At 36.0% G+C, this 14498-nt stretch overlaps 1 protein-coding gene across 2 annotated transcripts in view; it reads left to right on the top strand.

The window, feature by feature from the left end:
- LOC140145987 (uncharacterized) overlaps positions 1-14498 on the top strand; it is a 61420-nt gene that overhangs the window by 31340 nt on the left and 15582 nt on the right. Inside the window, exons 1-10 of one of the 2 annotated variants that reach the window (XM_072167721.1) lie at positions 4304-4418; positions 4807-4951; positions 8376-8525; positions 9144-9434; positions 10008-10111; positions 11284-11506; positions 11908-12013; positions 13380-13532; positions 13911-14106; positions 14406-14460. In XM_072167721.1, coding sequence (XP_072023822.1) covers positions 4885-4951; positions 8376-8525; positions 9144-9434; positions 10008-10111; positions 11284-11506; positions 11908-12013; positions 13380-13532; positions 13911-14106; positions 14406-14460 — 1345 coding nt within the window. In that variant the 5' untranslated portion in view covers positions 4304-4418; positions 4807-4884. Of the gene's footprint in view, positions 1-935; positions 1050-1350; positions 1465-2426; positions 2541-2880; positions 2992-3995; positions 4110-4283; positions 4419-4806; positions 4952-8375; positions 8526-9143; positions 9435-10007; positions 10112-11283; positions 11507-11907; positions 12014-13379; positions 13533-13910; positions 14107-14405; positions 14461-14498 lie in introns of those variants that run through there. The other variant, XM_072167722.1, reaches the window with a different exon arrangement.

The raw sequence follows: 14498 nt of genomic DNA, 5'->3' as shown, positions 1-14498 counted from the left end.
TTTTAATAATATATTAAATGCAATCATTTATTACTCCACATAAAATTCTTTGTATCAATGTGTGTGCCCGATAGGCCTACTACCACTTTATCTTGAGGGAAAAAAAATAGGGAAAAGAATAAGAAAAATATTTATCAAAACCAAAAATGCACATTATAACAGATACGTCCTGAGTAAAATAAACACAACACAAAAAGAATGTCCTCACATAATCCGTCATACCGTAAAAACTATCGAGCGCTTTTAAAACATGCAAACATGAAGAGCCCCATCCACAAAAGTGTAAAGGGTTTTGAGCAAATTATTGAAATACATAGTTATATACGAACAAGTAAATCTGCAAATGTGTGTTTCAAACCCATTAGCTCAGTTGGTAAAGCGCCGGACTTTGGTATAATTTCATGTTTTCAAAAGCGCTCGATAGTAAGCACATATGCTAACTATCGAGTTTTTACGGTATGTTATGTCAAATGCTTTAACAATTTGACTGACACAATGCTGCATCTTGTTCTATTTTGTTACCACATTTGCTACCAAAAGCTCTGAATTGACAAAGATCGATACCATGTATAATGAAATTTGTTACATTTGTAAAAGTTCCCAATTAAATAAGAGCACGCAGAGCTGTAGAGGTGAATCGAAGAGCGTGACCACGAAATAGCACGAAACGACTGCTGGTAAAATAGATCGCATCATCCACTTTCATACAGCGGTAACACATTATTTTTATCAATCCATGCGTTTCAAGTTAACAATAACTTAATCAACCGGGTAATCGTGCTTGGCTATGCCTGAATATTTAAAAAGGCACAACGCCTAGACGTTGATTCACAAGCTCGGCACACTTTACCCTTTTTTCAAAACATGATATGTTATCATTTCATCATGATATATCATTTATTTTATTTATGCTTTATATTAATCAATTGTCATAGAAACAAAAGAGTGCAGAAGCCTGCCTTGTTTCAATGGAGCAGCCTGTTTAGAAAATATCAATGGGTACACATGTCAATGTCTGGCTGGGTATAATGGAACAAACTGCGAACAAGGTTAGTTAATAAACATTGCCATATTTTGATAGATTTAATTCTCAAAGAGCCTACACCAAGCAATAATAATTAGAGACAAACATCTTCAATATAGAAAATAAGTCTGTCCTCTGATACTTAAATGCAATACTTTACAAGCTGTAAGTTTAACACTAATAATCTATAGCCACGAATATAACCATAAACTTCACAAAACATTCAGTGGATGAGAATAAACACCCTTTGAACATAGTTAAAAATTGTTTTGATTTCTTCAAAGCAGCATTATTGTGACCTTGAGATATTTTCTAACTTATTTCAGAAATCAATGAGTGTGATTCTAACCCTTGCGTAAATGGGGGAACATGCGATGAAGATGTGGGTAGATACGAGTGTCTTTGTTCACCTGGATACACAGGATCAAACTGCGAAATTGGTATGTGTTGTATACTAAAATCACAAGTATCACTAGTATATGAAACTTTCCTATGGCTCCGTTTATTTTACCTGTGCATATCCGCTACTCTTGTTTAGTAGAGAAAATAAGAGCAAATCGAGGCATACAAATGTCCATTTTTTCTCACCGTCCCTGCACTATGAAGATGTTGAAGTATACTTTTTAAATCATGTGTGGATCCCACTGCCTTCTTCGCCTCGCTGCTCTCTCCGTGTATCTTTAGCGCCACAAGTAGCCATATTGTAACATTTTTATAAAAATAGATTAGAAAGTATTTCTAATGTCAGATATGTCCTGTTTTAATTTTGAGCCGAACAACTGAGGCAAAGCAAAGAAAATTGGAATTTACTCCCGAATTTACTACTAGCGCAAATTACGCCAATACGTGTCACTCCGTCGATCCTGCTAAGGCATACGATTCTTTGATATGTATGCATCATCGTTCATCCCGCACGCCATGTACGTACTATGTGTTTTTGAACATCGCGTACGTGTTCGACTAATAATACGCGGATTTAGGGTTTCTCTACCGGAAGTCAATTTGTGACGAAATTCCTTCCCGCAATGCAATATGCGTGTTAAACGAAGGTTCGTTCGTTTTATTCGAAATCTCGGATTTTTAAAAAAGTACCACCCCTAGAGTCTTGATTTTTGCAGGGTATTTTAGTTTAATACATTACAATCGTGTAACAAACAGAAAAATATTGGTGCAATATTGGTGGGGTGTGTAGGTGGTAGGGATGTATGGGGGACGAGGCCAGGGTGTGTAGGGTGTTTTTGTGGTGTATGGGGTGTGTTTCTAGGGAGTGTTTTATGTATCTCCGTATTTTGTTAGATCAAATGTGATATTGTGTGTGATATGCCTATCATGTTATTTTTAGATCTTTTATAGTAACCCTTACTGTCCACATTGACCACCATTTTGATGCTATGTTTTACAGATGTAAACGAATGCAGAAGTTCCCCTTGTTTAAATCAAGGCACGTGTAACAATCTGGTGAATGAATTTACATGTACATGTCGAGCGGGTTTCTCTGGGGATCGCTGCCAAACAAGTAAGTTAAAGCTTTAATGTACGATCTTTTCCCAGAATAGGTCTATACCTTTATTTTTCGAAACCGATTTTTTGGCATATTTGTAATACATGTTCCAGCTAATATATATGAGCTAACTGTCAAATTCGTCTTATTTGTAGTAAAACGGGATGATTTTCTGTTGGTCCGACATATTATCATACTTTTTCAGATTATGATAATATGTCGGAACGATCGCAAAGCTTAGTCTCCTATACGAAGTACGGTTTTATTGTTAAATCTAACATCCACAATGATAAATCTTGTTAAGATTACACTTTTGATCAACTGGTTTGTATTTAATATGCTCTTGTTGATATAGATATAGACGACTGTGAAAATTCACCTTGTCACAATGGTCAGTGTGAAGACCTGATTGATGGATACCGATGTATATGCTCTGCTGGATATGAAGGAACACTTTGTGATCAGGGTGAGTCTGTAATGGGCTATTCCATTTAAAATCCACACTACTACTGTGGAAGTATAAAATTCAAATGGAATGAGAACATAAGGCGGCTCTATTTGAATTTGAGATTGATTCAACCCGACTCTTCCCCCCGAGGGAGTGTGAGTTTCAAATGGAGCTGCTAATGTGTTATTTCCATTTAAAATTCATACCCCCCCCCCTGTGGAAGATATTTCCAAAATCTTCCACATGGGTAGTGTGGATTTCAACTGTAATAGCTCAATAGGCCATTCCAAATGATATCTATACCATAGTCTTCCACACAGAGAGTGTGAATTTCAAATGGGTTTTCCTAAATGGGGGACTCCATATCCTTAAATATACACCCACTATGATTAATGGGAGATTAATGACATGTCTTACCATGCTTACATAGAGGATGATGTGATTTCAGCTGGAAAAGCCCAAGTTTTTTATTTGTATTTTAATGATTATGTATGTAACTTTACATTTCTGTGAGAAAATATGCTCTCCAACACATGCATTGGTGTCGATATTTCACATCTTTACACTCGAACAAAGTGACATAATAAATTGTTCGAGTGGCAAAATCAGGATTCGGCGGGAAAATTTTTCATTTACAGCAAGCATTTAGAAGACATTTTTGAAACCTTGAGACAAACCATTCTAACATAATTTACTAAGTTTTGACAAAATGTTTAGCAAAATAAATCTCGACAACATTTTAAAAATGTGTTTGTAGTGTTCTTTTTTACATATAACGTTTTAAAAATGTTTTCATGACCTTTATATAACCAGTTATTTAAATATTATGAACACGTTTTGACACATTTATAACGTTTAAAAAAACGCGTTTGCCAGGTGAGTCACATCTGGTACTCGGATAATCTCGAGAAGATATCATTTCCTACTCTCTGAATGTGTCTTGGCGGGAATTTTTTTATTATTGTATGTATACATTATTTTATATCTAATATGATTTTAAAAAATAATGCTACTTTTGCCAGATATCGATGAGTGTGCCAATTCCCCATGCCAAAATGGTGGGCGTTGTCAAGACATGGTGAACAGCTATAGATGCACATGTCTCAGTGGGTTTATAGGAGCAAACTGCGATCAAGGTAAGCAGCTTAGAGAGAATTGCAAGAGAGAAAATTAAGAGAGGGAAAGATAAAAATGCTAAAGAAACGTTTTTCGCGTAGTTGTGTGTATAAATGACTGTAATTATTGCTTTATTTTTCACCAATTTGTATATAACACCGTGAAACATATTATTTACCTGTTTTTTCCTTCAGAATGTGATGCACAGCATTATGGGGACATGTGTACTGATATGTGCACGTGTGTATCGGGTTTGGGAAGCTCCTGTCATCATGTCAGAGGAGACTGTACATGCGCAACATTGCCAGCTGAAGTTGTATGTGATAAACGTAAGAAAACCATTTGGAATATTAACAATTTCTGGAAGATATTCTAACATCCCACCCCACCACATGTACACACCCAAACAGCCCCCACATTACATCCTCACCCCTGCCACACCCCGCACACTTTTGGGCAAGAAAGTCTGCTTTCTCGTGCTCAAGAATGGCCACTTGTAAGAACAATGTAAGAACATCACGATAATCAGGCAACAGTTCAAATTAAAATAACTTTTTGAATATATCTTTACTGTGAAATGAACGTTTTGTGAACTCTGTCACTGACAATGAGGCAATTATTTTGTGCTCTTTGCAAGATACAGTCCTATCTAAGCCTAGGCCTATAGCTAGTAGGCAAACCTTTTTGCTGATAGTATGATTGCTTCTCGTTTATTAGGTGACCTAGATGTAGCAATTGATGAGCCTAGTGGTGCAATTGTTACCGGTGATACATTGGAGCTAACCTGTAGGGTGAATGTGCCAGCAGAAGATCTTTGTGAATAGTAAGGTTATATGGACTGCGCCGAATGGAGTTGAAATAGGTACGATAGATTGTTTAGTTTACCCTGTTGGAATACACCTAAATGTATTAGGAATACACCCAGCTGTATTAGAAATACATTCACCCGAACATATAAGGAATACACCAAGAAGTAGTACGAATACACCCAAATATGTTGGGAATACATCTCAACATATATTAGAAATACACGCAAATCCACACTGTCTTCCATAGGTCATGTCTTTGTTATCAAATTTTCAAGCCCCTTTTGTTTGGTAAAAACATAAAATAAGTGTGTTATCCTCTTTCACCCATTATTTCATTTTACCCTGTTTAAACGTCAAATGCCATTACTATATAACAGTATTGGATCCTTGAACAAATCCGTGTTAAAAGGGCATTTCGTGATAAACAACCTCATCACCTCACTTTACTCAAAAAAAGTTGGGAATTTTATATCACTGGAAACCTCTCGCTACATAATGTTTATGATAAGGATAATGAACTGAGTGCAATGCATTCGTCAAGATAATCGCACGCGCCGTGGAGTTATTGCATTTAGCTTGAGAGCCGATAGGCTCGAAAGCTAAATGCAATAACTCCATGGCAAGTGCAATTATCTTGACGAATGCATTTGCACGAGTACATTATCCGTCATACACTTTGAGTGTAGGCCTATTAAAACAATAGGCAATATTAATTGCTGCATTCATTATATTAGTTTTAATATTAGGGAAAATATCATACATTTTAAAAACACCGTCAGGACATTGACCAGCTACGTAGCATTTAACTGGTAAAGAAAATCAATCCCTGTAATCAATGGTATCGATTGCGCCATACTTCATACTTAGGTAACTTATTCACGCATGGTTTAATTGACTTGACTTTATGTTGCGATCATTTAATATCGTGGTTTCGAACACAGAGAGCACTGAACCAGTTGGAAACGATCGATTTAGATGTCAGACTAGTACTACGGTGAATATCAACTGGACTTTATAGCTCTATAATTTGAACTACTTATATTAAAACACACGACATTGGGATTTAACAATTTGTTCAGTATTATCATAGGCCTTCAAACACATGTGTTTGAAGGCCTATGGTATTATAAACCATGATCATGATATTATGCGCTAGTGTGTGTTTCCCGGTTCCCGGGCCCGGCTATGTTATTTTAGATATAGGCCTACATGTATTTCATTTGTAAAATGCTGAATATTTTGCAATGGTGTCATCTTGTATAATTATGATCCACATGTTTTTGGCCCTTTTTAATTAATAGAAGCTCGATTATTCTCATTTGATGTTTGATTTATTTGAGGTCATTAATCATAATTTATGACAATGATATTTGCAAGGGTGCAACTCTACTAGTCTTATTACAAGACTGCCCTATCCCAACCCTAAACCCTAATCCTAAACTCCGTAAACGAGGACTGGACTCAAGTCTAGCGAGTTGCACCTTATTCGGTAATTGTACACTATTATAGAACACCGTTTGTAACTATACCATTTTAACACCACAGAATGTATATTCGTACTTTTTGTTGGTATATATATCGAACAGACAATTATATAGTTATGTGATCTCTGTGTCTAAAGCGCCACCTAACTCTACTTTATGGTTATGTGAAAGTAGTATTTCTAGTATTTGAGCGTGCACGTATTATCTAGAATCTATTGTTTAGCGTGCAGGTTTTAGATAATGCATTGTTTAGCGTGCAGGTTTATATAATTTGGGCTGTGAAGGGTAGTTCGCGAAAATAATGCACGGGAGAAGAATACATAACGATGAATAGAAACGGTCACTAGAAGTGTATATACAAAAAATTTCTTGCAGATGAATTCGTTAAGCAAAGATATCGTGAAATTTGAATTACGTTCTGGTATACCAGAACGAAATTACAACACAATGTCTATGGAGCAGTGCAATACACATACGCCAAATCGGAATCAACTGAAATTTTGGGAATAGGCTTTTATCGTGGATATCTACTGTCTGAAAAATGTCATAAAAGGAGGTTGCTAGGACCACGAAATCCTCCTTTAACTGGAAAAGGGTTAATAACTCATTCAAATATATCACAGGAGAAACAAGTGTACTTATATTAACTTGGACGTATTTAGTTTCTCCATAGTTTGTGAATAGGAATAATATTCAACACGTCATTTTGGGTAATTTGACGACAATGTTCAGGCTTTTAACATTTCTACATATTGACTACAAGCATGACAAGGGAAGGGGCATTTTGAACACCTAATACGGACTTGACATTAAGTATGGAATAATTTTTCGCAAAATGCCATGACTGGTTTGGAAGGGGTCTGCATAAACCGCACGGGCTAAATATTAATTGGGGCGTGTCGGGAGATGGGGCAAAATAATTGTTTGATAGAAAATGTGCTTTTCATGAGTTTACTTTATGGTGCTCATAATGTAGTGAATTTATCTAAAATGGCGGTTTTAGGGAGGCTACATTTGAGCTTTATGGGAGACACACTTTCGGACGTCATGCAACATTTTTTGTTATTATCAAATTTATGGGGGATTGAAGTGATATTTTGTAGACTTTGTCAGCAATTGGCATTCGTCACAGCTGAAATACACTTTCAATATACCAATTTTTAGAAAATGGGAGGAGCTTAAACATGATACGTACTCAGAAAGTTTGAAGAGCCCCCTGGGGCCAAATGCGATAAACTTGCGGTACAAATACAACTGCGCGGATTTCTGGTTGTCCAATGAACTCACACTATTTCTTTGTATACAGTCATTGAAACTTTCTGAGTGCGTACCATCTTTAAGAGACATATTTTTAAAGCTCCTCCCACTTTCAAAACTGGTAGATTATAAGTGCATTTCAGTTCTTACGAACACTTATTGGTATTAGGATTCAGAAAATATCACCTCAAACCTCGATAAATTTGACAATATCACAATAATCTTGCTAAACTTAGGAAATTGTACCCCCACATAACTCAAATTCAGTCTCCTTAAATCCGCCATTTTAAGCCAATTCACTACATTATGAGCACCATAATGTAAACTCATGAAAAGCAAATTTTCTATCAAACAATTATTTTACACCACCTCCCGACACACGCCAATTAATATTTAGCCCCTGCAGTTTATGCAGACTCCTTCCAGACTAGTCTTAGAATTTTACGAAATAATATTCCATAATATTGTCAAGTCTGTACATTTGAGTGTACTCAGTATTCCTAATACATTTGGGTGGATTCCTAATACATTTTACATTCATGTTTTTGTAGAGAGTAGCGTCCAAGCAGATGGGTTAATTTATTCAATGCTCCTAGAAAATGTATCTTCTAGCAATAAACGGTAGTATCGGTTCACAGGGTATAATAGAAAGAACCATCGGTACTTATCATGTCACAGATAAATACGACTAAATTAGACATGTGTCTTACCTATAGTATTAACCGTTTTTTTACAGAAAGTGACCTCACTGACGGATTTTCTTATTCAATGGTCTTAGACGATGTATCATCTAGCGACAACGGTAGATATCGGTGTAAAGCGGAAACGCAACTAACACCTGATAACCGCATAACGCGAACTGACAGCATCAATATTCAAATTTATGGTAAGACGTAACTTGTTTGTGTAATGAAAGGGTTTATCAATTATTTTCAACCAAAAATAAAGATTTATTTGGTGTTTATTTATTTATTTATTTATTATGCTTCATCACTAGCTCATATACAATTACAAAGACAAATATATTATATATGAATATTCCACATACTAATCAAGTCAAAGTAAATAGAATAAAATGCCAGCGAAAATAATGGGACAAACAGGTGGAAAATCACCTCTAGGACCATCCCACCTTTCGATTTTTGAATTTATGAAAATAGAGACAAAAAACACAACCCCTTCCCAAATGATATAAATAGCACAGTAGATATCTAAAAAAATAAGTCTTTAAGAAAAGTGCCAAATTTGATTTTCCATCAAACAACTTACCTAAAATATCCAAATCGATGAGAACTGCATACTGAAAGTATTAATATGTTCTAAAGACACAACACTATTAACTTTTTTCTCAAATTTTAGAATTTTAATTCAAACCTTATACTATATTATGTATGAACGAGTGGAACTTAGAAGTAGGTCAATTTGATCAATGAACTAGCAACTACAGCACAACTTGGCAATGTTCACTTATTCAACAATTTGCGATCGTCTTTGTTGTACACAGATCGACCAGCACTAGAGATTACTAACATTGAATCTCCAGACCCTACATCTATCGTCGTGATTTGGACGCTACCGTATGATGAGCAAATACCGTTCGACAAGTGCCAGATGCTGTATGGGACTCAACGAACAGGTCCTTGGTTCAAATCCTCGGCTGACATTGACCCGGAAGTACTAAGTTACACTGTAACAGGACTGGAGCCAAACACAGATTATTACATACAGTTAATTTGCACATCGCAATTTGGGGATATCCCTAATATAGCAGGACCAGTTCAAACCAAAGAAGCCCGTAAGTATGATTGATTGATTGATTGATTTATTAATTGACATATTGCTTACTTTCTTGATTATATATTGCTCGTTTAACTTGTTTGATTTATTGACTATTTTTTTGTGTATTTATTCATACATTCACTAATGCATTTTTAATTAAATGATATAAAATCGAGTGGACGATGAATTAGCCATTGATATAGTAATTTGGTTGATTGATATGTCGGACGGTTGGTTGGTTGGTTGAATGCCATATAATTTTAAGTAATCCATAATTAAATATTCAATATACATACAGATCTACAGTATGAGGTAACTTGGATGGGTAATGCAGGGGTTAGTCAATGATTTTCAAAACAAAACAAAACAAAAAAAAGATTAAGGTTTTGCTATTTTCATTATGAAGTAAATGTATTATGACCAAATTAAATTATTTATGTTGTGGATATGAGCTTGATGAGGTACTATCATAGTGATTAGTATTATTATTTATTGTTATTATTATTGTTGTTGTTGTTGATATTGTTATTATTATTATTACTATTATTGTAATCAGTTATTTACATAAGGAGGCGCTTTTATTTTTCAGCACCGTCCAAACCTATTAATGTTGTTTCAAATGATCTGCCGTCGACCTGTGAGATATCGTGGGATTCACCACTAGAGCAGAATGGGATTATTACGTCATATACGGTATGATATCAAATAATAATATATTAAAATATATTTGTTATAATTCTGCTTTTCAGTCTTAAAAATGTCGTTGTTTTTATGGCTATAAATGTTTTCCAATATCAAAATATCCTCATTGTAATAATTCAGGTTTTTTTTCAATGTATGCATCCTCGTGTTTTGTAACAAACTGTGGTCATCACAGCAAAAAAATAATAATAATATTTTCATAAACACTTCAATTTTTATACTCAACACGTTAAAGTATAGGAGGCGTTGCATGCCATTAATACTATAACACAGGGGATTTTTGTGATAAGAATATAAACCGAGCTAGACCAATGTGTTCATATCACTGAAAATGTAAATAAATTACCACAAAACCTCGTCTACACGCATAAATTGTGCCTTTATGAAAGCTAAATTAATCCAAGTGCCATCCATCGACAAAATTTTAACATTGTGGAGTTTGAGCAAATATATTACCGATACAGGCATATACAAACTAGTACCTTTGTAAGACCAAACTATTGTATCGGCATATTTACGGCTGTTTAGTATCAATTTAGTTTTTATCAAAAAACACTCTATAATGCTTGTAGACGAGGATTTTACCGGGGATTTTACGGTATACCATCAATAATAAATACATCTATAACATGTGTAGTTTCTATGCAACGCCTCCTAAGTTTTTATTTGTAAAGTATAAACGCATTGAAGTTTTTATAAGTGTTATTAGGTAATTTTGCAGTTATATATTTCTGCTGATCTGAAACTTCTACAAGATAAGATTATTAAGATGATATATCAATTTCCAACAATGTAAAGCAGATATTAACCCCAGGTAAACCCCTGGTTGCGACCTTGATATAAATATATGTTTTTAAATTACGTACTATAGTTTGATCAGCTCATAATCGCCGGGAATTGTAAGGTTTTTACCACCTACGCCGAAAAATAGACCCCCGCGAAGAATGATATAAATTTAGTTAATCTGTACAGTCTATAATGTGGGTGTCAATGTGTGTGTTGAAGAAAGTAGAAAAAGTATAGTACTTGAATGAATAATTTGTGATGTTTCTGGCGAGATATGTCACAAGGCTATTCTTGAAATAGAATATATTGATATTAATACGCGATGTTACGAGGCCCGCCGATTACGAGCTGATCAAACTGTACTTTGTTTCTTGTAGTTATACTTTACGATTCTCGCCCGTACTCCCGATGGTGTTAATCCCAACGACAAGACAACGTCACAGGTTGTTATAAGCAATGCCAATGGCTTGAGCTATAACTTTACAAAAAGTGACATGGTACCATATTCAAGATACGTGTTTACTGTTAGTGCGAGTACATCGGTAGGGGAAGGAGAAACATGCGACTGTGTTGAGGTTTTCTGTACGACAAACCCATCAGGTAAAGTAGAGTTTGGTCCTATTGTTTAAATAAGAAAAGAGTGCACTACACAAATGTTCATAAGTATGCTCTATATTCCCATCAGTATAATATCGGGGCACCGATAGCTGTAGAGGACCGTAGTGGAAGTAGTGCCTACGAATAATTCCCCTCTCGTTTTTCTAAGTAACGGGTTTTTTTTCATTGCTAACTCTGTTTAGAAAGAATATATTTGACGTCATTGAATGAAGCATATCCAATCCAAAGTGATTATTATTTTTTATGATATGATATTTTATGATATACTAATGAAGATTCACGTGAATGTGAATCTTCATAATAATACAATAATTTAATGAGGCAATGAGTGTAGTGCGAATTATTGTCACTTTGGCTGGTACCTACATTTTCTTTTTTTTCAGCTCCATCTGAAGTGTCTACTCCTAAAGCAGTTGGAGGTGTTGACAAAGCAACAAATACATTTATGATAGAGTTAGTACCAGCATCTAAGCGGAATGGGCCCATCTCGTAAGTAAAATGGATTCATTTACAAAATTAAATGTATATGTACACAAACTGTCAATTGCACACAAACACATTAAAACCACATCCCTCTCCATACTAAAAAGCAAGACTACATTTAGGGGCATTGAGGGGTGTGCCGCGGCGCTGAGATTGCAAATTGTGAAATGTTTTACAAAATTTTATATATTTGCTGCAGTTAGGCACAATTAGGATTATTTTGAAATCATACACCCATATACCCAAATTGAACTATAAAAAGGAGTCATTGATATACCAAATGGCCGTATGGTCATTAAGGGTTCAGTATGTGACGATCCTGTGCATGGAAAACCCCTCTGGAAAACCACCTTGCATAATTGTAGTGTTCATTGCATATAGATCCGGGAGTGCGAAACAGTAGTATTCATTGCTACATGGAGATTCTAGGAGTGGAAATTGTACATTAGCTGCTCATTGTACTCTAGATTTTGTTTTTTACACGATTGTTATGTACTTTAGTGAACTAACATACCCTGCAAAAATCAAGACTTTAGGTACCTTAGTTTTGTCGAAATTCGAAATTTTGAATAAACCGCAAGAACCGTCGTTTTATTATTATGAACGCGTACACGATGTACATAACATAGTACGTACATGGCATGCGGGCAGTAGTGACATATCAAAAGAGCCGACACGACTCCCGTTTGAATAAGTGGCTCGCATTGGCGACATATGCGTTGTCTCGGTCCCAGCCGCTTTGTGTTCCTCCGTCACTAAAACAGTCTGGCGACAACCCTGAAATGACAATCGCTGATTGGTTAATGGATTTCCAAATAAAACTGTTTTCAATTGGCTATAGGACGTGACTTGTGTAATTGACACTAAACATCATAGACCCTCCACTATTTGTAGTCTTTGTAGATACCGCAAACGAAAAATGTACGCTCGCTAATAGCAGCCACTGAGGCGCCGATCGTCCGATATCGCCTTTCATGTACGCGACTTGCAGCGCGTACTCACGTACATTGTGTGGATTTATGTAACCGCATATCTGTCCATCAACCACTGCATGCGCCGAAGCCCTGCGTTGATTGACAGCACAATTTAACGCCAGTATTTATGGCGTTGATTTTCAGCCAATCAGAAAAGACGTACTATGAGGTTGTCGCCAGACGGTTTGTTTAAGTGACGAAGGAGCACAAATCGGCTGGGACCAAGACTAACATATGCGTTGGTATTGAAAAGCAATTTTCTTTATGTTGCCTTTTCCGTTTGGGCCCAAATTAAAAGAGGAAAATGTATGTATGGAAATGTAATAATAATGGCTTAAATGCTGCCATACTGTCATCTTCTCAATGCGAAAAACGTTTGCTGCCAAAACTTCTTTCAGGTGTTACGAAGTAGTCCTGTTCCCGTATGATGCAGAATCAGGAGTCAAATTTGGAAATCACCCGGATGACGTATTTCCGCCAGAACGTGTCAACTCTTACGCACAGTCTGGAGGAGTAGCAGGATCACCATATACAGCCTTCATTGTTGATGGGTAAGTGTGGTTGTAGGGTTGTCTTCGTGAGCGAGGTGGTGTCTGTGTGCCCATTATGTCAAATTGCTTGGATATTTCTTTGTTCTAAGTGCATAACATGATTGAATCCATGAAAGAATAAGTTTTAAGCCTTGTTTTAGTCGGCAGAAATTTAAGAATCAAGGGGCGTCGAGGATGAGAAGTTTTCCATATGAAAAGCTGTAAAATCCAGCCTCTCTACCTGCCTCTTGAATATTGATCGATTTGCAAATGCCTTATATGGCGCCAAAGCACCAAAGAGAGTGACCATAGGAGATGGAATCGCATCTCAAAGAAAACGTCATAGAAACAGTTATTAATATTGACCTATCCCTAATGTCTTATAATCCATGGAATCAGGTCATCCATTACTGAGCAAACGAGAGTGACCATAGGAGATGGAAGCACATCTCAATGTAACCAGAACGCTATAGAAACAGCAAGAAGGAAAAGACAGTTTGAGTCAGGAGTGAAGACGGCTGAAAATGGAGCCTTGACACCAGGACTTACGTTTACAGCGTTTATACGGGCGTATGCAATGGTGGATGAGAATCAGGTTGGTGGTTTTACTTTCATCTCAAGGTTTTGTTATCGTCACGTTACATGTTTTTTCCCGATGTCTCTTTTTTATATCTATGTACTGGCTTGTCTTTCTTTCTTTTATTAATTTTTCTTTTCTTTCTTTTTTCTGTCTTTCCTTCGATACTTTCTTTCTTCCTTTCGTTCTTTTCTTTCTATAATTTCTTCCTTTCCTGTGTTAATTTTTCTTTCTTTCTTTCGTTCTTTCTTACTCCCATTCTTCTCTTTTTACCTCAGAGTCTCATTCATGTTTTAGTTTCCCCTCTTACGTGACAGGTGCAGTATTCGTCAAGCTCCTTCATGGATCCTGTCTTGATACCAACTGCAGAACGTAAGTATTCATGTTAATCTTTATTTTAAAGAACGTTT

This window comes from Amphiura filiformis, chromosome 2, assembly GCF_039555335.1.
Source record: "Amphiura filiformis chromosome 2, Afil_fr2py, whole genome shotgun sequence".
In the NCBI taxonomy this organism is placed as follows: domain Eukaryota; kingdom Metazoa; phylum Echinodermata; class Ophiuroidea; order Amphilepidida; family Amphiuridae; genus Amphiura; species Amphiura filiformis.
Note: the sequence above shows the minus strand (reverse complement) of the source record. Positions and strands in the feature narration are given on the sequence as shown.